This window comes from Carcharodon carcharias, chromosome 14, assembly GCF_017639515.1.
Source record: "Carcharodon carcharias isolate sCarCar2 chromosome 14, sCarCar2.pri, whole genome shotgun sequence".
Lineage (NCBI taxonomy): Eukaryota > Metazoa > Chordata > Chondrichthyes > Lamniformes > Lamnidae > Carcharodon > Carcharodon carcharias.
Window position 1 is genome coordinate 40,804,403 of NC_054480.1, and position 26,879 is coordinate 40,831,281.

Sequence of the window (26,879 nt, forward strand, 5' to 3'; positions counted from 1 at the left end):
AATGGAGGTAAGGGGGGTTTTGAGCATTTTTGTGGGGCAAGGGAGGGTTGTGAGTGCCCTCCATGGGGTGAGGGAGGGCGGTATTGGGGGTGACAGCGCCATTTTAAAACTGTAAGTCCGTGAAATGAAGGCAGACCTTAAGGGGCGTATGTTCATGACGGAAAGGGGCATGGCTTCATTGAAATTACACTTGGCCAGCCAACTCTGTTTGTCCCTGCATTTCTGCAGGAGTTGGGATTGGAAAGTACCAAGACTCCAGCATAAAATGGCAAGTGAGTAGACTAAATTGGAGTCAGCGTCGGACAGTTCCTGTCCGCACTGACGAAAAACCTGGGCCAATATATTACTGAGAAAAGAGGCATGTTGCCTGAGCTTTTTGGTCTCATCTGCATAGACGTAAGAATGCCAAATTTTAAAAAAACCACAACAATTTATGATACAGAAAAAAAGGGTGCTGATTGGTTGGCAAGTTGACTCTGGCTGGGTTTCTCTTTTAGCAATATTCAGGTTCTGCATACCGAGCAATTGTAGTTTGTAGATATTGCCTTGGTAAGAATTCTATTCTTGAACTCGGAAATGATCCAGCTTCCAGGAGGTTAAAAAACAAAAGAAAATCCATTGTTACCTGTTCATTGAAAACTGTCAACACCATCTTGGTGAGCAGTTTGAAGATCAATAAGTGTTGTGCACCTCTGCACTGTACTTACAGTTAGTATGAAGCGTGAATATTTTGGCAATGCATTCTGTGGGCTGAGGTTCAAGTGCTAGTCTACTTGACAGTAGGAATTAAGTTACATTTTTGAACACATGATCTATAATTTGTTCCCAGTTTAAATGCAACTACTCTGGAGGATGAATATTTCTGGAGGTTGAATTTATCGTAACTCTAGAAGCTTGAGAGTGCCTAGTAGTTATTTTTGTTAAGAGACTGCATGGGCTATATAATTTGCTAACTTCTTAGGCATTTGGCTTCTATAAGTATGTAAGAATAAATGGTAGGAATAAATTGTATCCACCCTCTGAATTTCTATCTATTCAGACATGACAGCATTGGTAACTGTTGTCTGATACAGATTAACTTTACTTGACAATCTGTGTACTTGGTCATTTCTGAGGAGCAGTTATCATATTTCTTAGCTTGCGTTAGAGGTGAAACCTGAAAATGGGGCACGTGTTCAAATTAAGGAAGGGCAATTGTAAACATATACGTGAAAGTTCTCAGTGGTTGTTGTTTATCAGATTGGATATATATTGCTATTTGACTTGAAGCCAAATTGAACAGCTTATCCAACTGGATGAAATGCAAAGAATTTTAGACTAGATTTTCTGCCCTCCACCACCTCTCCTTGCATTCCTAGACCTCAATTTCCGAGTGGGCAGTTCTGGAAGCTTAAACTCCACCTGCCTATACATGAGTAGGCATATGTAAATTTGATGTGGCTCCAATTGCTTGTTCTAATCAGACATTGGGCTCCAAGGCATACGTTTGGAGAGGCTTTTGAGTGATAATTGTCAAGGTGTCTGTGGATCGTCTGAAGACAACTGTCCATGCTCCAACAACTGAATCTTTTTCCCAAAAAATTCAGTTCAGTAGCTTTTTTCCTGGACCCCTAAACCTGACACCCCCTGTGCATGACCAGAAATGCAGCCAGGGTCTGAGAGACGAGTTTGTGGCAGACAGAAACCTCACAGGGAAACTCACTGTTAACACTCCCTCATTAAAACAGGCCCCCTGCCCCGAACCCTCTGTGCTGTCCCAATTTTCTTTATCTTTACAAGATTCGCAAATGCATCATCCCAGTCTGACTTCACCACACCTTCCAGCACTTGATGTTTGAATCACCTTCACTCTGATTTTTGTGCCACCCACAGAGGCTCCCCTCCATGAAGTCTCCATGTAATTTGCATGATCATGCTGCATTGGCTGTGTGATTTCAATGTGGCCTTTGCAATTGCTTGTTGCATCCTGTCTTGCTTTACTATTTTCTCTGGTCCAATTTGTTACATTCCTTGGTTGATTGCTAATTTTCAATGCTACATAATTGTTGCTGTGCCCTCATTTGTCATCTCCTATAACTATTTTGCATGCAGCATTTTGGAGACATTATCCATTGAAATTTAAGGTTCAAGATGTGAGTTGATGACACTCGGTTTATCTTTCTGTCACGACCCTTGACTCAACAATTTTTGCTGTTAATTCCCATCAAGTTATGGATACGATGAAAGTTGCCATAGTCCCAGAGGGCCTTAGCCTGCTCTCTCAATAGAGAGATGACTGGAGGTGAATTTAACTTGAGGGTCACCCACAGCTCAGGCAAGGGGTGAAGTTGAGAAGGCAAGGCCTTCATGGATGACCTTGACCGGTATGGGAATTTAATCTGCGCTGTTGACATCACTCTGCATCATAAACCAGCTGTCTAGCCAGCTGAACTAACTGACCACTGGAATTTCCAGCAACCCAAATTTGGCAAAACCAAAGCAGTTCTCTCCTGCTTTTGGACACCTTGCACCTCAATTCCGAACTCTCTCCCTGCCTGTTTGCTGCAGCTGAAATTATGGATGGGCAACCAAAACCTCTGCCTCTCAAACCCTCCTGGGTGTTTTTTTTTCTCGGCAATTTTTGAAAGTTCATCTTCCAAATCTAAAACTTCTGAACTACCATAAGTTCCTCCCTTGAGTTTGGTTTTGCTATTTTGCTTTGTAAGTGCATCTCAAGGCAGAGTCAGTGCAAGAAGTCATACTCTTGCTCCTATTTCTCAAGCACTTGTTCTTATGTACCTTGTGTGCCACAGTTGAGTCTCATTATTCACTAATTCTGTTACTGGACTAGAAACCTACAAGCTTGTACTAAATACAGAGAACATGGATTCCAAATGCACCATGGCAATTTAAGTAATTGAAGCAACTTCTTTCTTCAGAAAAAAATCTGGAAATAAAAGTTGACATTGATACGTGAAATTATCAGGTGTGAGGAAAGATACAACCGTTTTGCTTATGTCTCTTGGGGAAGGAAAGCTGTCATCTTTATGTGGCCTATATGTGAATCCAATCTTGTGCCTGTGGTTGGCACTACCCTCTGAATTGGCTGAGCAAACTACTCTGTTGTATCAAATAGTGAACTAGCGTGCTGGTGACATCCATTTTTCAAAAATGAATTCTTTACTTAAATTATTTGTATGATAGCTTAAGCCAAGTATATCCCTTTTGTATGCATACCAGATATTTTGTCCTCTGTACGTACCATCGTTTGTGCATTTCCAATCTCAAGTAGACTGTTTACACCCAAGTTTAACAAGGTCAGAACAAATCATAAAGGTATTCCATTTCTCACCTTGCTGAGTAATGAATTGCTACTTGGCTTTTGCTGGAGAATGCCAACGTCTAAATGCCAATGTCTACCTCATTAGAACTTTTAAACACTATTTTGTCTTCAGTGAATATACTTACTTTCAAAAGTCCGTGTTTTAATATGACATTTTGAAATCTCTCCTGTGAAGAAATGGTAAAACATATGAAAACGTATTGCTCCAAGTTGCTTGAACTATCCATGCTTAGTGTCATGTGCATGTGTCATGTGCGTATGTCCTATTTTCTCCTTGAACCCCACTGGTTACTTATTCCCTAACTTTTTGTGTTCAAAATGCGAAGTATTTTTTCAACAATTCTTCCTACTAGTTTACATTACTCTGCTTTTATCACCTGTTCTGCTGACTCTGACCTTCTGTTTGTTCCTCTTCCCTTCAAGAAGGTGGCACAGTCTTTGATCATCATACCCTGAAACTCTGTCAAATCTTGCCACTTTCAAAAGTCTCCCCAAAGTCTTTGATCACTTCCATTAACTGCCCAACCAAATTGTTATTTGGGTTCTGATTTTTCTCCCCCTCAACCCCCTGCCTTCCTGGGGAATGTTAACAACAATAAAGTTGTTATATATGTGTCCAAGTCACTGCTGAGGAAATGTTTTGAAAATATCATTTTTGTAAACGGGAGATGGAGATATCCTTTTTCAAATGGCATTACATTTTCTAAGTTGATGTTTACTCGGTTTAAAAACTGCACTAAATTGAAGGAAGCAATTTTCCTCTGCGCTCTGATTTGTATTTGAGCCTTTGAAAAAGTTAATTAAAAACTGCCTTAATTGTAGGAATGAACTCTTGTCTGATTTAATTATACAGCTTAAAGAGGGGCCAAGCACCACATCATGTCCCTGCAATAAAAGCTTATCCTCACTTAACTATCTTTTCTGCTGGGAGAAGCGATGGTCTTGGGTCAAAAACAGCTCAAGGACTATTCAAAGCAAAATTTGTGACTTGCTAACCAGTGATTTGGAAATTATGGCTTGTCTTACGCCCATCTGCCCTTCAGGGTAGTATTTATCTGTGCAGGATCCTCAATTCAGGATGAGTTAGTTGTCTAATGATATCTAAGGTAACTTTCAACGATTGACAACATTCAGACTTGAACCCAAGGCTACCCAGTTGGGAGGAGGTGCTTCCTGCTGTTAACAGATTGAACTACAAAGCAAAGAATTTTCAAAATTGTTGTTATGGTTTTGCCCCTCAGACTAGTTTACTTTTATTAAATTATACCAGCTGATGGTATTCTTCCATGAACCAAGAGATGATGGACTTTCAGGAAGCAATCCATTTAGGTGGGTTATCTTCATATAGTACATCTTTGCTGATGGCTGTGAAGGCCAATCCTTAAGAGGTAGGTTCTGCCACAAACACTGCCTGTGAAGCTGCCAAGTGAAGCAGGTTGTTTTCAGTGTTGTCCCCAATTGCCAAGCTGCTGTCGCCTCTGCTCGTCATGATAGTGAACTCCAGCCCACAGGAGGTGTTGCCATTTCCCTGCTAAACCAGCTAGTATCTTCCAGGTGTGATAGTCGATGCTTAGGGCCTTCATGTCATGCTCACAAGCACCTTTGAAATGGAGCCTTGGGCACCCCATTGATTGCCTGGCTTTGGCTACCTCACCACACAGAGGGCCCTTGGGTATGTGATTATCTTCCATCCTGCAGGCGTGCTCGATCCACCAAAGCCGCCTTTAATGCCAATGCAGTTGGGAGCACTGCCACATTTGTAATTTTTGTCCTGCCAGGATATACCTACAGTGAAGATGGAAATTATTGAACTAGCTTTTCTGATAGCTGTGTTTTGCCCATGTTTCCATGCAGTAAGGACACCATCAGCTTAGTGTTATCTCATGCAAGTCAGCAAAAGTGGCAGCTGCTTTTCCTATGTGCGTATTGAGCTTTGTACCAAGGGGCAGATTGTTTAAGGTAGCAGAATTTGATAAACACTTCAAGTCGGGTTATATTTGGTGTAACCAGTGGCAGAGACGCAACACTTGGTCCTATGACCACTGTTCACTGTGAGGGGTTTGCTGATCAGGAATTTGGCGATAGCAGCAACAACAACATGTATTTATATATCACCTTTTACTGTAGTAAAGTTTTCAGAGGCGTTTCACAAGTCAACTGTAAGGAAATAATGGGGAAAGATGACCAAAAGCTTGGTCAAGGAGGTAGGTTTAAGGTGTGTCTTAAAGGAGGTAGGTAGGTTTAAGGAGGAAATTCCAGAACTTGGGGCCTTGGTATCAGCAGGCATAGTCACTGAAGAATTCGGAGGAGGGTTGTGGGAGCTGGAGGAGATGACAGAGATGAAGGAGGTTGGTTGGTAAGGGTGTTGGGGGAGATGAGCTGAGCTGGTGGAGGGATTTGAAAACAGGATGAGTGTTTTAAAATCGAATTCTTCTTTTGGAACGACAGGTGAATGGAACTTGGTGTGAGTTAGGGCGCTGGCACCAGAGTTTTGGGTGATCTTGAGTTTACAGAGAATAGAATGTGGGAGGTTGGTAAGGCGTGCACTGGAGTAATTAAGTCTAGAACCAACAAAGGCATAGATGACTGTTTCACCAGCAGATGAACTGAGGCAAGGATGGAATCGGGTGATATTATGGAGCTGAGAATAAGCAGCCTCAGCTATGGTGTGATGTGAAGTCAGAAGTTAATTTCTGTCAAATGTGACATGAAAGTTACGAACACTCTGGGTTCAGCCTCACAATTGCCAGGGAGAGTAATAGAATCGATTATGTTGTGGGGACAGAAGATAATGATTTAGATCTTCCTAATAATCAATTGGAGGAAATTTCTGCTGATTCAGTGTTTAGTACCCTTTCAGACAAGCAGTCTGACCATTTAAAGCTCATAAGCAGTCAAACGAAGGGAAGCTGATGTCCTGGCAGATGTGGAAACTAATGCTGTATTTTTGAATGATGTCACTGAGTGGCAGCATGCATGTGAGAAATGAGGAAGCCAAAAATCGACCCTTGGAAAACCAGGCAAAATGCTGTGTGAGCAGGAAATGAAGAATTGCCAATGATTCTTTGGCTACAATTAGATAAAAATGGAACCAGGTGACTGCAGTCCCACCCAGTTGGAAGATGATGGAGAGGCATTGGAGGATGGTGTAGCCAACCATCTTCAAGGCTGTAGACAGGGTTGAGAAGGACAAGGAGGGAAGGTTTAACTTTGTCACATTTGCATAGTATGTTAGGATGTCATTTGTGACTTTGATAAGAGCTGTTTCGTTACTGTGGTGGGGCAGAAATCTGATTGGAGGGACTCAAACACAAAAGATGGGCATGGATTTAGGAGGCGACGACTGTTTGTGGATTTGGGACACTGAAGGGAGGTTAGATAGTAATTTGCAAGGGCAGTGGAGTTGAGGGTTGGTTTTTTTGAGGGGAGGGTGATGACGATAGGTTTGAAAGTGAAGAGGGCAGCTGGTGAAGAGAAAACACCATTAACATTGGGTAATATGGAAGGGTGGAAAGGCATTTGGATGGTCAGTTTAGTGCGGATAAGATTAAGGAAGCAGGGGATAGAGCTCCTGGACAAGATTGGATCAAAAAGGGCATTAGAGGAGATAGGAGAGAGATTAGAGAAAAATGCTCATTCAGGACTAGGGCAGGATGACCTGAGAGGAAATTTAGTCCGGTGGGTCAGGGAATGGAGAGAAATAGCAGAAGCAGCTGCAGATGGTCTCAGTCTCTGACAGAGAAGCCTGTGAGGTGCTTGTGCTTGCTGAAGGTGACAGGGTTAGAGGTGTTTAAGACAATTTGCACCAGGGAAAAGAAACCCGGGGTTATATTTGCATTCCTGGGTGATGCTGGAATCGTCAGCATTTTTGGCACATGAGCACAGGACCCGATAATGCTTTGTGGCCAGACCTGGTCGTGAATGACTATAAACCGGTTGTCCACCATAACCTTGCAATTCTGCACCCCTTGATCTTATGGAAGAGGAGACAAGGCCCACATTGGGAGAACATTAGGGTGAGAGAGTGTAATTGTTTCATTGGGGAGTGGGGCATCAGAAGTGGAAGTGAGGGTGTAAATCAGTAGCTGCAGAAATGTTGTGGCCAACAGAGGACCAGATGTTAGACAGTAGTAATTTTAAAAGTGCAGACGTCAGTTAATTGGGAGGGTTCCTTTCCCTGGATGGTCATAGGATGACGTATGGTTGGTAGGGGGAAGGGGGATGTGGCTGTAGAGTGATACAAGAAAATGATGCAGTTATTACCTTTATAAGTTAGTGATTAACTATGAACATGGAGAATAGATACAGGACATTGACACAACTGGTCCATGCTGGGGCTTATGGTACATTTGGGTCCAGAAGCGTGGCACTACCTAGCTGGGTGGTATTAACTTGTTGAAGTGTGTATAGTATATGCTAAAAGACACGAGTTAATGCTGGGAATGGAGCTTGATGGATTCTGCATTATCAGACAAATCTCTGCAACCAAGTTTAGGAATAAAGATATTTTTGGAGCTGGGAGGCAAGGTGTTCCTGGGTTGAGACTGTTGACAATGGGGTCAGTTCTGCATTATTTTTAGGAGGTTTACACTGTTGTTCATGACTTTTGGTGCCAAACTTGATCTTGAGATTAGAGCTTCTGACCATGCATTCATGTCATCTCTAAGACTGCCTATTTCCATCTCTGTAATTTGACCCCTGCCTCAGGTTATCTGCTGTTGAAACATTCATTCTAGCCTTTATCTCTGGATTTAAGTACTCCCATGCATTCCTGGCTGGTCACCCCTTTCCTATGCTCTATAAACTTGAAGACATCTGAAACTCTGACTGTGTCTAAACTGGCAGCAAGTCCTGTTTACCTCTCACCCTTGTGTTCACTGATCTATATAGGCTCCTGGTCAAGCAACATCCTGAATTTAAAATTCTTGCCCTTATTTTCAAATTCCTTCCTGACCAGCCTCGGTAATATCCCCCATTCCCACAACCCTCCGTGATATCTGTGCTCACCTAATTCTGGCATCTTGGGCATCCCTGAATTTAATCGCTCCTCTATTAGTGGCCGTGCCATCAGCTGCTGAGACCTGAAGCTCTGGAATTTGCTTCCAACACCTTTCTTACTCTCCACCTTTCTTTCTTCTTTTTAAGATACTCCTTAAAACTTACCTCTTATTTCAAGTTTCATATCATGTTCTCCAATATTACTTCATTGCTTGGTGACTAACATTGCTTTATAATGCCCCTATGAGGCACATTCTTATTGCATTCATGGCACGATATAAGATAGTTGAAAGAAAGACTTGCATTTATATAGCTCCCTTCACAGATGCTGGATGTCTAAGTGCTTTATAGCTAGTGAGGTATTTTTTGAATTGTACAAGCTTCTCCCAGAAATTAGCATTGATTTGAGGGGACAGGAAAACCGTTTTTTGTAGTCAGCCCTTTTTTGAAGAGGGCAGGGCTTGCCGCATGGATGTGGATTAGACATGAATGGCTAGTCTTGCCGTCAATTTGAATTTGCATGTTTGGCATTGCCTTGTGTTTCAAAATATGACCATACAACTTGGAAAGGAGGAGTTTTTATTTTTGCTTTTTGACTGTTATAATTTGCCCTTGGAGCCTCTTGGATAATTATAGTTCACCCCCTGATAGCTGTGGAAACCCAATCAACTCCCAGCTTCTTGAAAGAAAATCTTTGTGTTTCCTGGATTTGAAATCGCTATTTTTATTACATTAATTCTATATTTGATCTATGTTCCTGGATTCTAAACAAAGCAGAGTTGCTGCCAAAAGGATATTCAGAAAATAGTTTTCGTCTTTTTCTTGGATTTCTTGCCCACCCCTCCCCTTGCTAATTAGTTTATTTGTAGATATTTATTGCTCAGTGTTGGATTTTTTTTTTGGGGGTGCACTTTTGTGACTGATTGGAGATTGTACTAGTGTGATTTACTGTGTCTTTGGCTCACAGGACATTTTTATTCTAATCAGCTGCAAGACTTGTGTCGATGTTGGTGGATCTCCATGGTTTTGTTTGCATGGGTGGTTCTTGCATATTACAGAGTCTGAAGCTGCATTTAATTACCAAACTCCTCTGCATTTTTCCCCCCCAATTTATTAAAAATTTCAAAGCTGTGGGCATATAACAAATGAATTTCCCTGTTCAGTGAACTTGCACGGACCTTGGTCTCATTCCCACCTGAGTGTTTTTGTTATCCTCCAAAAAGATGAACTGACAGATTTTTGAAATGAGGCCAATAACCAGTTGCCTGGATTAATTCATGTGTAATGATTACAGTGAGTTTTAACTTAATTTGTAACGGTCCTTTTTAAAAGAAAATAAAGCATGTCTCTCTGTCTCCAAGAGAAGTTTCTGTTTTGAAGTCTGTGTTCTGTTAAGACTCAACCTTCCTTACATTTGAACAAGACTTTCTCCGCAGACAGTTTCTTGGCTTTGCAGCAAAGTAAGACCTTATGACCCTCCCCATACTCTGTCCAGCGATTGGTAGGTTGAAGTGCCAATCAAACAAGCTAGCACTCCTGAGTGGGTTTCTGCCTGCTAACTCCTGTCACCTTCACATATGTACAGAGACTCTGAATATATACTGGCTATTATCTGAAACTTTAGAGGTTGTCTCAATGATTGTTACAGACCTTGTTCCTCTTTATTCTAGTAGCTACATTTTTCTTTACTTAAAAATATAAGCTGCTGGGTTTTCAGTATTTTTTTAAAATATAATTTTGAATCCAATGTCGTGTCAGAAATATATTTGTGGCTTAAATTAACAACCCCTTCTCAGCAAAAGAGCTACAAATCCCAAGCAAAATAATACCTCAAAATCAAGGTAATAGTTTCAGGGTTAAATTACAGGTTTGTTAATTATAGGTCAGTAAATTTAAGGCTCCAGAATGAAAAAGCCAGTCCATTTATTTTAAAAAGAAGAATTGTTTTTTTGCATACACAACATGTGCATGGTTTTTAATGGCTTGAATTAGATGGAAGACAACTTACTCTAATAACAAAAGTGGAAATTATTTCACAGGACTCCAAGTAAATAATTAACATTAAAGTGGAAATGCAAAATTTCAGCTTGGTTAGGCTATATATATATTGTACATAAAATTGAAGAATTGCTGCTAAACTGAGTGGGAAATACTATTATCATTAAACTTAAACTTCATTTAAACTGTGGTGGTCTTATTGGAAGTTTACTGTGAAGTTACTTTTGATTTTCTGCAATCTGAGCATGCAAATAAGACTGAGTAATGTTACAAGTATGAGATGTATAAGATTGTTTTGTGAATGTGCCTTTAATTTAGGATAAAATGAAGGGGATCATGTGACCTGTTCTGAAGTCTGCCTAATAACAGGCCTGGGTGATGTGGTTGTTCAAGATTAAAGGAAGATCTGGGTGGTTGGCCGAAAACAAGATGTAAGGTGTTCACACTTAGCGCCAGCAGCATCTGTGTTTACAGTGGTTCAACTATGAGTCTCAGTAGTTCCAGGAAGGTGTTGAGAATGTCAGGTGGGAAATTGTCATGCTTTAAACTGTCTATTTACTACCAAGATAAGAAAGTTGGGGTCTCAAGGATGGCTCATCAGCATTCCTACCTGGATACAAGGCCCAGGTGATTCATGATGCCATGGAGTTGGGCTGTGAGAGGGGAAGGGTTTCTAAGATATCCCTGAAATTCAGACTCAGTCTGTCAGGATTTGGGTGCAAGTTCGTGCTTCTATTGAAAAGACAAAACTCATGAGGATTTGAAATCAGGCTTAGAAGATTCATCTAGCTTGTGCTAGAGGGAGAATCACCAGGAAAAACCCTCACTGTGAAAGACACTTCTGGGGTTAAAAGTTAACAGGCTAGGAAAAGAAAGCAATGGGAAGTAAACCCACAGGAACGAAAAATCACTTTGGACTGGGTCAGGGAAAATCTCATGACTATCTTCAGGGACAGTGTGAAGTGTGCCTGTGAAGTGGGCTTTTGTTTGTTCTAAAAGTAAAAGGAGAAAGTTCTGTTCTGTAGCCTAAAGGATCATTTGCTTACAAAGATAATCAACAGGGCTTTTACTCTTAGATTAAAAGTCTTAAAACGTGAAATTGTGTTCTGTTATCATTTCAACGCTCAACTGGAAGTTTGGATTTCTTTTGTAAAATTATTGGTCTCCATGGGGATTGTAACATTAATAACAGAAACTTGAAATGATTATTGTATTTGCATTCCTGTTGGTGCTCTCAGCTACATGTGTGTGACTGAAACCACTGCCAGCTATCAGACTGGAGAATGTGATCTTGAGATTAAATGCAATAAAGGTTATGTTTTTACTGTGTAATTACGGAGCTGTTTTTAAATCTTGTTATTTTAGGCAGTATTTTTTTAAAATAAAATTTACTCCTTAAATTAAATCCTTGATTACTCCCCAAAGCACTGTGGTGACATTGTATTTCTGTAGCAGTTGTTGAATCCCAATTTAAAGAATAAAAAGCAAAAAAAGGTTTTCTGAAAAAAAAACTGGTTGAGGAATTGTCCTTTCAATTACTGTTGTTAACTGACTTCCTAAGGTGAACTGGAAAGGTGTGATTTTGATCAGTGTTTCTTAAATTGGGACCCACAGATATCTGGGAGTTGCAGTTACCTTCCAGTGAGGCCACAACAGAGGGATGGTCTTATGGGTGGGGTGACGTGTTCATGAGTGAGCGAAGAGGTGGTGGAGGTATATTGTCACTCTCCCCAGGCTTCTCTCGTGCTTGCTCTTCTCTGAAGAGCCAAGGAAGGCAAACTCTGCATTGAGAAGCAGGCACACTGACCCCATTGATATCCGCAAATCAATAACCTGTTTTCTTAAAAGCTTTATTAAAACTCTCTTTACATGCAGCAGTTTCACAATATGAATACTATGTGCTGTAAGTTACATGCAGAGTAGGGGGAGGGGGGTGGAGGCTGTGGGTGGGGTAGTGCAGGGTTTGAAAAGGGGTCAACCAAATATCTTGAGAACCTTTTGATTTTAGACTTATGTAAGAAGACAATGGCTTGAATGTTTGCTGAACCACTGCAAAGGTTCAAATGTATTTTGGAATTTGCTATTCGAGTTGAAAGAATAGCTGGAACCAATATTGATTTCAGTGCACTTAATTGCTCACTGGTACTGATCAGCTGTTGACTACCTTAACAATAGCAATTAGTATTGTAACATCGCAGTGCCACATATCGTCAGCACCAAAACATTTGCCTGGATCCGGATGTTCTGAAAAGTGCTTGAAATGCACAATAGATAATCAACATCTGTAGAAAGACAGACAAACTGGCATTTTGGGTGTAACCCTTGCTTGGCTCTGAGGAAGCAAATATACCTGAAACTAACTTGTACTGCCTCTTCATAGTTGTGCAAAGATTTATTGCATATTTCCACCATTTTTTTTATATACTGGTCTCAAAAATAGACTAGCAGCAGTGACGGCCAAGATGATGGCTGAGTCTTCACAGTTGAAGATCATGGGAAGACTTGTCTCTGTGGTAGTTGGAATGACTAGTGACTGAAGAGGCCAATTCTTGATCTTCGGGCTCTTGAGCACTTTTAAAAAATTCATTCATGGGATGTGGGTGTCGCTGGCTAGGCCAGGAATTAATGCTGAACCCTAATTGCCTTTGAGAAGGTGGTGGTGAGCTACTTCTTGAACCGCTCCAGTCCATGTATTGTAGCTACACCCACAGTGCTGTTAGGGAGGGAGTTCAAGAATTTTGACCCAGCAGCGATATATTTCCAAGTCAGGATGGTGAGTGGCTTGGAGGGGAACTTCCAGATGGTGATATTCCCATGTACCTGCTGCCCTTGTCCTTCCAGATGGTAGCAGTTCTGGGTTTGAAAGGTGCTGCCGATGGAGCCTTGGTGAGTTCCTACAGTACATCTTATAGATGGTATACGCTGCTGCCACTGTCTGTCAGTGGTGCTGGAGGGAGTGAATGTTCGTGGATGGGGTTCCAATCAAGCGGGCTGCTTGGTGTTGGATGGTGTCAAGCTTCTGGAGTGTTGTTGGAGCTGCACTCATCCAGGCAAGTGGGAGTATTCCATGACATTCCTGACTTATTCCTTGTAGTTGGTGGACAGGCTTTGGGGAGTCAGGAGGTGAGTTACTTGTCACACGATTCCTAGCCTCTGACCTGTCCTTATAGCCACAATATTTCTATGGCTAGTCTGGTTCAGTTTCTGGTTAATGGTAACCCCCAGGATGTTGATAGTGGGGGATTTAGCAATGGTAATGTCATTGAAAGTCAAAAGCATTGGTTAGATTCTCTCTTGTTGGAGATGGTCATTGCCTGACACTTGTGTGGTGTGAATGTTACTTGCCACTTGTCAGCCAAACCAGGTCCTGCTGCATTTGGACATGAACTGCTTCAGAATCTGAGGAATCGCAAATGGTGCTGAACACTGTGCGATCATCAGCGAACAACTGCAATTTTGAACCTATGATGGAAGGAAGGTCATTGATGAAGCAGCTGAAGCTGGTTGGGCCGAGGATACTACCCTGAGGAACTCCTGCAGTGATGTCCTGGAACTGAGATGATTGACCTACAACAACCACAACCATTTTCTTTTGTGCTACGTATGACTCCAACAAGCGGAGAGATTTCTCCCTGATTCCCATTTGACTCTAGTTTTGTGGGGGCTCCTTGATACCACACTTGGTCAAATGCTGCCTTGATGTCAAGGGCAGTCACTCTCACCTCACTTCTTGAGTTCAGCTCTTTTGTCCAAGTTTGAACCAAGGCTATAATGAGGTCATTAAGTCAGTGGCCCTAGCAGAACCCGAATTGAGCATCACTGAGCAGGTTATTGCTGAAAAATGATGGCACTGTTGATGACCCCTTCCATCACTTTCCTGATGATCAAGAGTAGGCTGATTGAGTGGTAATTGGCTGGGTTGGATTTGTCCTGCTTTTTGTGTACAGGACATACCTGAGCAATTTTCCACATAGCTGGGTCAATGCCAGTGTTGTAGCTGTACTGGAACAGCTTGGCTAGGGACGCAGCAAGTTCTGGAGCACAAGCCTTCAGTAGTATTGTTGGAATATTGTTAGGAGCAATAACCTTTTGCCGTATCCAGTGCCTTCAGCCGTTGCTTGATATCACGTGGAGTGAATTTTAATTGGCTGAAGACTGGCATCTGTAATGCTGGGTATCTCCGGAGAAGGCCATGATGGATCATTCACTTGGCACTTGGGGCTGACGATTGTTGCAAATGCTTCGGCCTTATCTTTTGTACTGATGTGCTGGGCTCCCCCATCATTGAGGATGGAGATATTTGTGGAGCCTCCTTCTCCAGTGAGTTGTTTGAATTGTCCACCACCATTCATGACTGCATGTGGCAGGACTGCAGAGCTTAGACCTCATCCATTGGTTATGGAATCACTTGCCTCTGTCTGTCACATGCTGCTTAGGCTGTTTGGCATGTAAGTAGTCTTCATCAGGTTGACACTTCCTTTTTGTTACACCTGGTGCTGCTCTTGGCATGCCCTCCTGCAGTCTTCATTGAACCAGAGTTGGTTCCCTGGCTTGATGGTAAGCGTAGAGTGGGGGATACGCCAGGCCATGAGGTCACATTGTGGTCAAGTACACTGCTGCTGCTGATGGCCCACAACGCCTCAAAGTTGCCCAGTCTTGAGTTGCTAGGTCTAGTTTGAAAGCTACCCCATTTAACACGGTCGTAGTGCCACACAATTCAATGGAGTGTATCCTCAGTGTGAAGACAGGGCTTCGATTCCATAAGGACTGAGTGTTGGTCACTGTTACCGATACTCTCATGAACAGATGCAAGTGTGGCAGGCTGGTTGATGAGGATGAGGTCTAGTATGTTTTTCCCTCTTGTTGGTTCCCTCACCAACTGCCAAAGACCCAGCCAAGCAGCTATGCCATTTAGGACTTGGCCAGCTGGGCCTATAATGGTGCTACCAAGCTACTCTTGGTGATGGACATTGAAGTCCCCCATCCAGAGTACATTCTGTGCCCTTGTCACCCTCAGTGCTTCCTCCAAGTGGTGTTTAACATGGAGGAGCACTGATTCGTCAGCTGACGGGGGGGTAGGCTGTGAATGGTAATCAGCAGGAGGTTTCCTTGCCTATGTTTGACCTGATGCCATGAAACTTCATGGGCTCTGGGGTCAGTGGTAAGGACTCTTGGGTCAACTCCCTCCATACTACAGACAACTGTGCCGCCACCTCTGCTGGGCCTGCCCTGCTGGTGGGAAAGTGGTGATGGTGGTGTTGCTTGACTAGCCTGAGTCACAGTTCTCCGAATTTTGGTACTAGCCGCTAGATGTTAGTGAGGATGACTTTGCAGAGTCGACAGGGCTGAGTTTGGCATTGTAATTTCCAGTGCCTTGGTGGATGCCTGCTGCTCTGTCCAGTTTCATTCCTTTTAGGCTTTGTAGCAGTTTGATACAACTGAGTGATTTGCTGGGCCATTTCAGAGGGCATTTAAGAGTCGATCATATTGCTGTGGTTTGTGAGTCAAATGTAGGCCAAACCAGCTAAGGATGGCAGATTTCCCTCCCTCGAGCATTAGTGAACTGATGGGGTTAATTGACAATGGTTTCATGGTGCTCATTAGACTTGTAATTCTAGATTTTTATTGAATTTAAATTTCACCATCTGCCACCCAGATTCACAGAGCATTACCCTAGGTCTCTGGACTACTAGTCCAGTGACAATATCACTATGCTACCATTTCCCCTAGGGGCGCAGGAACTCCTGATTTGGTATTCTGATATAGGCACAGACAATGGAAGGAGTCTGCTTTTTTTAAGCAGCCTTGCATCTAATTGTTTTAGACCTTTGGGTTGCTGTCTTGTTATTGTACACTAGCTGGCTCTTTCGGCAGCCTCCTGCTCCCACACCCATTGTTCAGTGTCAGCCAGAGAGAACTTTCCTTTCAAAAACAGAATCACCTGGAAAAACTCAGCAGGTCCGGCAGCATCGGTGGAGAAGAAAAGAGTTGACGTTTCGAGTCCTCATGACCCTTCGACAGAACTGATTTGAATGTTAGAAGAGGGGTGAAATATATGCTGGTTTAAGGTTGGGGGGGCGGTGCGGTGTGGTTGTAGGGACAAGCAAGCAGTGATAGGAGCAGATAAACAAAAGATGTCACTGACAATGGAACAAAGAAGTGTTGAAGGTGGTGATATTATCTAAACGAAGGTGCTAATTAAGAATGGATGGCAGGACACTCAAGGTACAGCTCTAGTGGGAGTGGGGTGGAAAGACTAGCCCGGCATACAAGATTTAAAAATAATGGAAATAGGTGGGAAAAGAAAAATCTATATAAGTTATTGGAAAAAACAAAAAGAAGGGGGAAGAAATGGAAAGGGGGTGGGGATGGAGGAGGGAGTTCAAGATCTAAAGTTGTTGAATTCAATATTCAGTCCGGAAGGCTGTAAAGTGCCTAGTCAGAAGATGAGGTGCTGTTTCTCCAGTTTGCGTTGGGCTTCACTGGAACAATGCAGCAAGCCAGGGACAGACATGTGGGCAAGAGAGCAGGGTGGAGTGTTAAAATGGCAAGCGACGGGGAGGTTTGGGTCTTTCTTGCGGACAGACCACAGGTGTTCTGCAAAGCGGTCGCCCAGTTTACGTTTGGTCTCTCCAATGTAGAGGAGACCGGATTGAGAGCAACGAATGCATTAGACTAAGTTGGGGGAAATGCAAGTGAAATGCTGCTTCACTTGAAAGGAGTGTTTGGGCCCTTGGACGGTGAGGAGAGAGGAAGTGAAGGGGCAGGTGTTGCATCTTTTGCGTGGGCATGGGGAGGTGCCATAGATAGGGGTTGAGGAGTAGGGGGTGATGGAGGAGTGGACCAGGGTGTCCCAGAGGGAATGATCCCTACGGAATGCTGCCGGGGGGGTGAAGGGAAGGTGTGTTTGGTGGTGGCATCATGCTGGAGTTGGCGGAAATGGCAGAGGATGATCCTTTGAACGGGGAGGCTGGTGGGGTGATAAGTGAGGACAAGGGGGACCCTATCATGTTTCTGGGAGGGAGGAGAAGGCGTGAGGGCGGATGCGCGGGAGATGGGCCGGACACGGTTGAGGGCCCCTCTTCTAACATTCAATTAGTTCTGTCGAAGGGTCATGAGGACTCGAAACGTGAACTCTTTTCTTCTCCGCTGATGCTGCCGGACCTGCTGAGTTTTTCCAGTTGATGCTGTTTTTGTTTTGGATTTCCAGCATCCACAGTTTTTTGTTTTTATCTGTGTTTAATTGACTGCCACTCCTCTTCAAGAAATGCCTACCTTGAAGAAATTCTGATCCTCTCTGCGACAAGATTTCCGTATCTCTCTTTTGCCTTGTTCACCTTCATTGCTTTCCATTTCTCTCCTGGTGTTTGACAAGGTGTTTACTAAAACCCGCTTTCACAGCCATGTCTCCTTTCTCAGTGACTGTCTCCGTCTCCGACTTACCCCACGTGGATTTCAACTGAAATTCCATCCCTCTTGTTTCGAACCCACCCAGGATTACAGGTATCTCCGGGACATAAAATGTTTCTCGGACTGCTGTTCCCGTCACATTCTGAGATCCGCACTCAGTGCCATGCGCCGCCATATGAACACACTTGACCTCTCCCTCCAGCAGCACCGCCGTACCCTTTTTCAAAGCTGCGCGTGCCCCCGTTTCATTTTATTCTTCGTCTCATCTGATGCCTCAACAAGAAACTTCTCTTTCTCTCAAGTGCTAAGGAACACAAGCTCCAACAACTCATCAATACCAACACCCATCTAGGACCCTCCACCCCTGCCTGTCCCTCCGTCCCCACCCCATGTTCCAATCCCAGCCCCGGCCGTGCATTCACTATACCCCCTGACCTTCCCCTCTCCGACGCTGAACGTTCAGTGCTCAGCAAAGGACTTAGTTTCATACCCTTATGCCCTCATCTCAATGAATATCGGGCTCGGCACGATGCTGAACTCTCCTTCCGCCGTCTTCATCTCCGTGCTCACTTCTTTGGGCAGGAGTCCTCTCCCCGTTCAATGGATCCTTTCACCCACCTCCAATATTCTCCCTCCACCTGGATCCCTCCCTCTGGATTCTTACCTTCTCTTGATCTTTTCATTGAGAACTGTCGGCGTGACATTAGTCGTCTCAATTTCTCTGCTCCTCTCACCCATTCTAATCTGTCTCTCTCTGAACTTACTGCACTCCATTCTCTCAGGTCCAACCCCAACATTGTCATCAAACCCGCTGACAAGGGTGGTGCTGTTGTTGTCTGGCGCACTGACCTCTACCTCGCAGAGGCTGAGCGTCAATTCGCAGACACTTCCTCCTACCTCTCCCTGGACCATGACCCCACCACTGAACATCAAGCCATTGTTTCCAGGACTGTCACTGACCTCATCTCCTCTGGAGATCTTCCTCCCACAGCTTCCAACCTGATAGTTGCCCAACCTCGGACGGCCCGCTTCTACCTCCTACCCAAAATCCACAAACAGAACTGTCCCGGTAGACCCATTGTGGCAGCCTGTTCCTGCCCCACGGAACTCATTTCTCGTTATCTTGACTCCCTTCTTTCACCCCTTGTCCAGTCCCTTCCCACCTACATCCGTGATTCCTCTGACACCTTACGTCACATCAACAATTTCCAGTTCCCTGGCCCCAACCGCTTCCTCTTCACCATGGACGTCTAATCCCTCTACACCTCCATCCCCCACCAGGATGGTCTGAGGGCCCTTAGCTTCTTCCTCAAACAGAGGCCCGAACAATCCCCATCCACCACTACTCTCCTCCGTCTGGCTGAACTTGTTCTCACACTGAACAATTTCTCCTTCAACTCCTCTCACTTCCTCCAAATAAAAGGTGTGGCTATGGGTACCCGCATGGGCCCCAGCTATGCCTGTCTCTTTATGGGGTATGTGGAACATTCCTTGTTCCAGTCCTACTCTGGCCCCCTCCCACAACTCTTTCTCCAGTACATCGTTGATTACTTCGGTACTGCTTCATGCTCTCGTCGGGACTTGGAAAAATTTATTAATTTTGCTTCCAATCTCCAACCCCTCCATCGTTTTCACATGGTCCACCTCTGACACTTCCCTTCCCTTCCTTGACGTCTCTGTCTCAATTTCTGGTGATAGACTGTCCACCAATATCCATTACAAACCTACCGACTCCCACAGCTACCTCGACTACAGCTCCTCACACTCCGCTTCCTGTAAGGACTCCATCCCATTCTCTCAGTTCCTTCGCCTCCGTCGCATCTGTTCCGATGATGCTACCTTTAAAAACAGTTCCTCTGACATGTCCTCCCTCTTCCTTAACGGAGGTTTTCCACCCACGGTCTTTGACAGGGCCCCCAACCGTGTCCGGCCCATCTCCCGCGCATCCGCCCACATGCCTTCTCCTCCCTCCCAGAAACGTGATAGGGTCCCTCTTGTCCTCACTTTATCACCCCACCAGCCTCCGCATTCAAAGGATCATCCTCTGCCATTTCCCCCGGCGGCATTCCGTAGGGATTGTTCCCTCCGGGGCACCCTGGTCCACTCCTCCATAACCCCCTACTCCTCAACCCCTACCTATGGCACCTCCCTATGCCCACGCAAAAGATGCAACAATTAAGAAATAATTGTAGGGGAAACATTTTATCAACATCTACTAACAGATATATTAAAAGCCTAAAAGTACCACCGCACCTGTCTAAGAACAGTAAAAAGGACTGCTTAGTCCATGAACATTCTGAAAGATTTTGTAGCACCAATAAGCTTTTGTGCCAACCACTAAACTTAACAGTTGACAGGACTGTAAAGCTCTAGGGATAGGACTTCAATTCAGTGCAATACTTTATATTCCACTCTTATATTCCTCTCTCCTCACTGTCCAAGGGTCCAAACACTCCTTTCAAGTGAAGCAGCATTTCACTTGCATTTCCCCCAACTTAGTCTACTGTATTCGTTGCTCCCAATGTGGTCTCCTCTACATTGGAGAGACCAAATGTAAACTGGGCGACCGCTTTGCAGAACACCTGCGGTCTGTCCGCAAGAAAAACCCAAACCTCCCTGTCGCTTGCCATTTTAACGCTCCACCCTGCTCTCTTGCCCACATGTCTGTTCCTGGCTTGCTGCATTGTTCCAGTGAAGCCCAACACAAACTGGAGGAACAGCACCTCATCTTCCAACTGGGCATTTTACAGCCTTCCGGACTGAATATTGAATTCAACAATTTTAGATCTTGAACTCCATCCCCACCCCCTTTCCATTTCTTCCCCCTTCCTTTTGTTTTTCCAATAATTTATATAGATTTTTCTTTTCCCACCTATTTCCATTATTTTTAAATATTGTATACCGGGCTAGTCTTTCCACCCCATCGACACTAGAGCTGTACCTTGAGTGTCCTGCCATCCATTCTTAATTAGCACCTTCGTTTAGATAATATCACCACCTTCAACACTTCTTTGTTCCATTGTCTGTGACATCCTTTGTTTATCTGCTCCTATCACTGCTTGCTTGTCCCTACAACCACAGCGCCCACCCCCCCGCCAGCCAACTTCTCTCCACCCCCCCCGACCTTAAACCAGCATATATTTCACCCCTCTTCTAACATTCACTCAGTTCTGTCGAAGGGTCATGAGGACTCGAAACGTCAACTCTTTTCTTCTCCACCGATGCTGCTGGACCTGCTGAGTTTTTCCAGGTAATTCTGTTTTTGTTTGGATTTCCAGCATCCACAGTTTTTTGTCTTTATCTCTGAGCTTTCTTTTCGTCTGGTCTTTTGAAGTATTTGCAAGGTGCGCTTTGGTCTCATTAACCAGTGCATAGTTCACCATAAAGCTCTGCTTTTAGCCATGTGGAATCCTCCGTGTGTGACACATGTGCTGCGCAGCACACTTGGCATTGTCAGAAAATGCACTCAACACTTGGCAGATTGACTTGGTTGAGGGCCGCTTTGTTTTAATCATCTCATAAATCAGATGATGTTCCTGTAGCCATGTACTCCACATAATATCTATGTAGATTGTTGTTGGCAAGAGCCCCATGTACTAAGAGAAGCTATGCAAAGTCTTGCATTATTAGTGACAGAGCCTGATCTTTTCTTGCAGTTTTCCGATGAGGTGCTGCAGGCTTTCCATTAAAAGTGTTTTTTTATTCATGACTGATGTCATTTAGCATGGTCTCAGCCTCTTGTATCCCTCTTCTTGTCTCTTCCATTCTTCTTTGTTTTCAAAGCTTTAATCGTTTCATCTTGAATATTAGTAAATTTTTATTTCTTTCAAAGGGAAATTATACATCCCGACAAATACAAATCAGTTTGACTACCTGTCTGTGTGACTTGCATAGTTACCACCAGCAACAATCATAAATGTATATATATATGTAAGATTTTTAATGCAGATAGTTTCAAGTTTTAGTGTTTTCCTTTGAAACGGGGAAGTGAGTGCAGAAATGATCTGCTTTCACTGTCCTGTAAGGTGCTCCATTTCAACTGCACATGTAGACATAGTTCCAAAGGTTATTGTAATGGTTACCACTGGCTGTTTTATACTGATGTCAACGAGGTGTTTCCAGGATTGGGTCACAAGCAGCCAACAGCCCCAAATTTGCTGAGGCTACCATTCAGGAAGACCACTTTAACAATTGAAGGGCAGACTCTGGGTGATGCCTAAAATGTTGCAGATGATAGACCGCCAGTGATGTATGGATGAACTGGGAATTTGTATTTAAGATCAACTCCCATTGCAATATGTAAGCACTGGATCTGCTGACACTTGGAAAAGTATTTTTTTTTTAAAACAGAAATTAAACTGGAGCCAAATTGTGATTATTCACTTAATTACTTGTATTCTGTCCAAATGTTGACCATGATTAGCTCATCTGCTGAAGGGGAATGTGAAGGCTGCACAATTCGAGAATACTTTGTTTCTCTTAATTTGCTAACCATTTGGCAATGTGCAATTGGATACACTTTTAGACCAATCATCACCAATCCAAGATGAATATTAAACATATGATTCTATAACTATAGTATATTAATATTAACCTGAGAACTCAGCCAACAGAAGTTGAGTGCAAATTCTTTAAATTGCATTATGTGAAAGAGTTTTTATTTGGCGGGGTAAGCTGTCAGAAGGTCAATGCATTGGTTAGATTTTGACAGGTGTAGTTAGCAATTCAGCACTGCACTTATGAGGCAAATGATTCTTTTCACCATTTGGCATAATGTACTATTGAAATTGGAAAAGCTAAAGAACCAAATCTGATTCAGCAGTGAAGACTTCAGCATTCAAACTGATGCCAAGGCCAATTGAAGGCTTGTCTTCCTGAAGCTTTGAATGTGTCACAGGATGTGGTGAGGGTGGGTTAATGGAACGTTTTCCAACTTGAATACCCCTTTCTGCATTCTCTTGATTAGTGAAGAATCTTGTATTGTTAAAGACTTGTGTTGTTTAGCCCTGTGATGCCCTGTGAATGGGTATTTGACTGTTGGATCTATATGACAGGCATTAATTTTTGATCATGAATTGATGTGCTCTTTGAAATAACTTGTTAAATGTTATTTGTGTTTATCTGGTTCAAGTCCCTGCCCTCTTTTAATGTTTATGTCGCTGGGCGAGATTAAACGTAAAACATATAACCATAAATCTTTTAATCTTTTGTCTTGTGCATTGTACTTCCTGTTTCTCCTTCGCGAAAAATATTGATGCTTACAAATAGCAGTTTAAAATTGTTTATAATTGAAAAGACACTTGAAATCATTTTTATATTTTATTTATTGGTTTGCAGGTGGATAATTTAATCTATGTAGTATATCTTGACGTACATCCAAGTAATGAATCTTTTTCTTTTGTGTGTAGTCATTCCTGCATAGAAATCATCAGAATGATGGAGACAAGTCAGAAAAGCAAATTACTGAAGAACATCTCAAGGTAGGAGCATTGTAAAGATTAAGACATATTAGTAGTATTTCTTAATGGTTCATTGCATTGTTGTACTTGTTCTGTGGTCATTTGGGGTCTGGTGAAAAATCATTAATTGTGGAGCATGCTCAATGCCCTGTTGGATTATTTAATTTTGTGTAATTTCCTAAAATCTCTAAGAAGATTAACGGAAAACACCACTTATGCTTATTCACAGTTAATGTTTTGCTCCTTTATTTTCCATTTTTTGCCTTGAAAGTGTTGGCTGGCAGTGTGTGCCTTGTCGCCTATAAAACTCCCATGCATGTTAATAGATTTTTTTGTCATTCCTCAATTGATTTTCTCCCTCTCTCCCTGTAGAGAAATGTCATGTTTCCAGTTGTACTTGCTGAAATAGTTCAATGCCTTGTACGTATGTAAGAAGCTATAGACATGAGCCAAACCTCAGTGGATCGTTGCATGTTTTCCTCAAGTCAGGAGCTGCTTTGTGAACAATGTTAATTCTGGTTTATTCAAAAAATGAAAGACACACCCCAGCAAAGAAAAGATCTAGATTTGTTTTCTCATATGCTCACCTCACACTATCAAGGTTACACCCAAACAGTTTTATATTTGGTTTCCTGCAAAAATGGGGCTTCTAATCTAATGTAATCTAGAAATTGGGGTGGATTCTTAAGAATATTTTTGGTTCATTAACCATTTGTTCATGAAATAGACATTCAACTGATTTCGGCTGAAAATTAGTTGTGTGTTTTTAAAATATTAGCGTAAATTTTGGTCCTGAAAATGACTTTGTTCTGTTTTTTTCAGATTTTGTTTTCTAACATTGAAGAGATACTTGATGTGCATATGCTGTTCTTGGCAGCTCTTGAGGGTCGCTTACAACCAGAGCCACAACCTCAGCATGAACTTGGAAATACCTTCCTTCAGTTTGTGAGTGGAGCTAGTTTGTGTTTTATTTGTGCTCTTTTGCTAATCCCATTTCCTGTCACTTGAATTCAGCCTCTTAAATTTGGCATCCTTTAACTTTTTAAACAGCTTTTAACTTTTTCTCTGCCACCACTTTAGATCCCTCATGGCAGTCTGCAAATTCTAACCCTTGAGGGAGAAATACTTGAAGGCTGTCCTGTCAATTCAACATCGGCATTTGTGTAACATCTTGACAATTCTTAACACAATCAAGTTCAAGCCAATAGTCACAACTGATGTGAAAAGAATGATTTTTCATTCTTAAAATTTAACTGGTAAAACATTTACTCTTTACAGCCTTGTAGGCAGTCAGCAAGGCACCAAGAGCCCTCTGGAACCTGATGATCCAACCGACAATCACCTTTGTGATTTTTAGCGAGGGCTTTGCAAATGATATTTCTTTTCTCGAGATCTTAGGATCACCACAGCTACTTAGATCAACTCCCCACCCCTGTCCCCTGCTCCAAAAATGCTGACCGAGTTCCAATCAGTTCAGTCAGCACACATCAAAGGTTGAACATGGGACCATTTTTAGCTTGTATCGATCAGGTGCATTTTTCCCCCACTGGTTAAGTAATTTCACTCCTGTAGAGAAGAACAAGCACACTTGACCAAGTCTAGCAGGCAACCACTACCCACTCCCCCAGCATTAAACAAAAGCCCATTGTGTGTCTCAGGTGGATATGCACGATCTCGTGGCAATATTCAAAGAGGGCAGATGTTCTCCTAGAATTTTGACCAACATTTATCCCTCATAGACTTGTTTATCTCATTGTAGCTGTGGAACCTTTGCACAAATTGACTGCTGTGTTTTCTATATTACAATAGCAATAGCAGAACTTGATTGAAATACTTGACTGTCAAGTATTTCTGAGTGTCCTGATTTCTGAAGTATCTATATAAATAAAAGCTTCTGTTATTAATTATGCTTTGGACCTTTAGGGCTCATGTCTCTCGTCTCCCTGTTTTCCAGCTCAATCAAGTTGTTTGTATTTAGGGGCAAAAGAATAATGATGTGTATAGCTAGTGCATTTCACATCCTTGGGCTGTCCAGAAGCATTTCACAGCCAATGAGGTACCTCTGAAGTGTTCTCTCTCTCATAAAGTTAGCAAATGTGATGCCAGTTTTCATACAATAATGAGATAAATTATTAGAAAACCTGGTTTTCATGATGTTGGCTGTTGGACAGAAGTAGGTCATAATCCTGGGAGGAGTCCATGACTCATCACCAATGTGTAATGGGATCATTTAAGTCCACCTGAAATGGGAGATGGTGCCTCAGTTGAACGTTTAATCTGAAAGTTGCCACTTCCAACATTGCAGCACTCTAATTGCACTGGATCGTTAGCTTCATTTGTGCTCAGGTTTCTGGAATGGGGCCTGAACCCATGATCTTCTAACTCCAAGGCTATGTATCCAAGAGTGGCCACCTAATTCATTGCATTGCATTGATCATCATGTCCAGTCTTCTGACCTCCAGCAACATGACACGATTGCAGCAGGTTTGTTCTTAACTCATGGGCCTCAAAACATTGAGATTCCTGCAAGGTCTGGAGTTGCTGTTAGTTCCATGCCATTTGCCATCTGCTGCTGCCAGAGATAGGGATGAAAGTACGGAGGAAGTTGGATGCCTCCAAGGAGCATGGCTGATGGAGGGCAGCCAACTTCAAACCCTTGTCCTCTTGGGTGAATGATCATGGCTGACCAGGGCTCATGCTATTAACTTTTCTATGCTACCAAGGAGTGGCCTCTCTATAAAGTCTTGAGGATAGTGGAGGCAAGCGGAATAGTGTCAGAGGAAGGCTTCTTGCATGTGGTTCTCAAAGAACAAAGAAAAGTACAGCACAGGAACAGGCCAATCATATTGCCCGTCAACTAAAACATTTTGCACTTCCGGGGTCCATATCCCTCTATTCCCATCTTTTTTTCATGTATTTGTCAAGCTGTCTCTTAAACACCACTATCGTACCTGCTTCCACCACCACCTCCTCTGGCAGTGAATTCCAGACACTCATTACCCTCTGCGAAAAAAACTTGCCCTGCACATCTCCTCTACTCTATAGTTTTCTCTTCTCACCTTAAATCTATGTCCCCATGTAATTGAAAAAGCTTCTGACTATCTACTCTGTCCATGCCATTCATAATTTTGTAAACTTCTATCAAGTCGGCCCTCAATCTCCATCGCTCTATTGAGAACAATCCGAGTTTCTCCAACCTCTCCTCATAGCTAATAACCTCCAGATGAGGCAGCATCCTGGTAAACCTCCTCTGCACTCTCTCCAACGCCTCCGTATCCTTCTGGTAATGTGGTGACCAGAATTGCACTCAATATTCCAAGTGTGGCCTAACCAAGGTTCTATACAGCTGCAGCATGACTTCCCAACTTTTATACTCAATACGCCTGCCAATGAAGGCAAGCATGCCATATGCCTTCCTGACTATCTTATCCACCTGCGTTGTCACTTTCAGTGACCTATGGACCTGTACACCCAGATCCCTCTACCTGTCAATGCACTTAAGGGTTCTGCCATTTACGGAATAATTCCATGCATATATTAGACCTTCCAAAATGCATTACCTCGCATTTGTCCGGATTAAACTCCATCTGCCATTTCTCCACCCAAGTCTCCAACCGATCTACATCCCGTTGTATCCTTTGACAATCCTCTTCACTATTTGCAACTCCTCCAACCTTAGTGTTGTCTGCAAA

The 26,879-nt window shown here is 43.0% G+C and overlaps 1 protein-coding gene across 1 annotated transcript in view; it reads left to right on the forward strand.

Moving 5' to 3' along the window:
- prex1 (phosphatidylinositol-3,4,5-trisphosphate-dependent Rac exchange factor 1) overlaps positions 1-26,879 on the forward strand; it is a 222,355-nt gene that overhangs the window by 50,821 nt on the left and 144,655 nt on the right. Inside the window, exons 2-3 of the mRNA XM_041204802.1 lie at positions 23,137-23,208; positions 24,010-24,132. Of these exons, the coding sequence (XP_041060736.1) occupies positions 23,137-23,208; positions 24,010-24,132 (195 nt within the window). The remainder of the gene's footprint in view (positions 1-23,136; positions 23,209-24,009; positions 24,133-26,879) is intronic.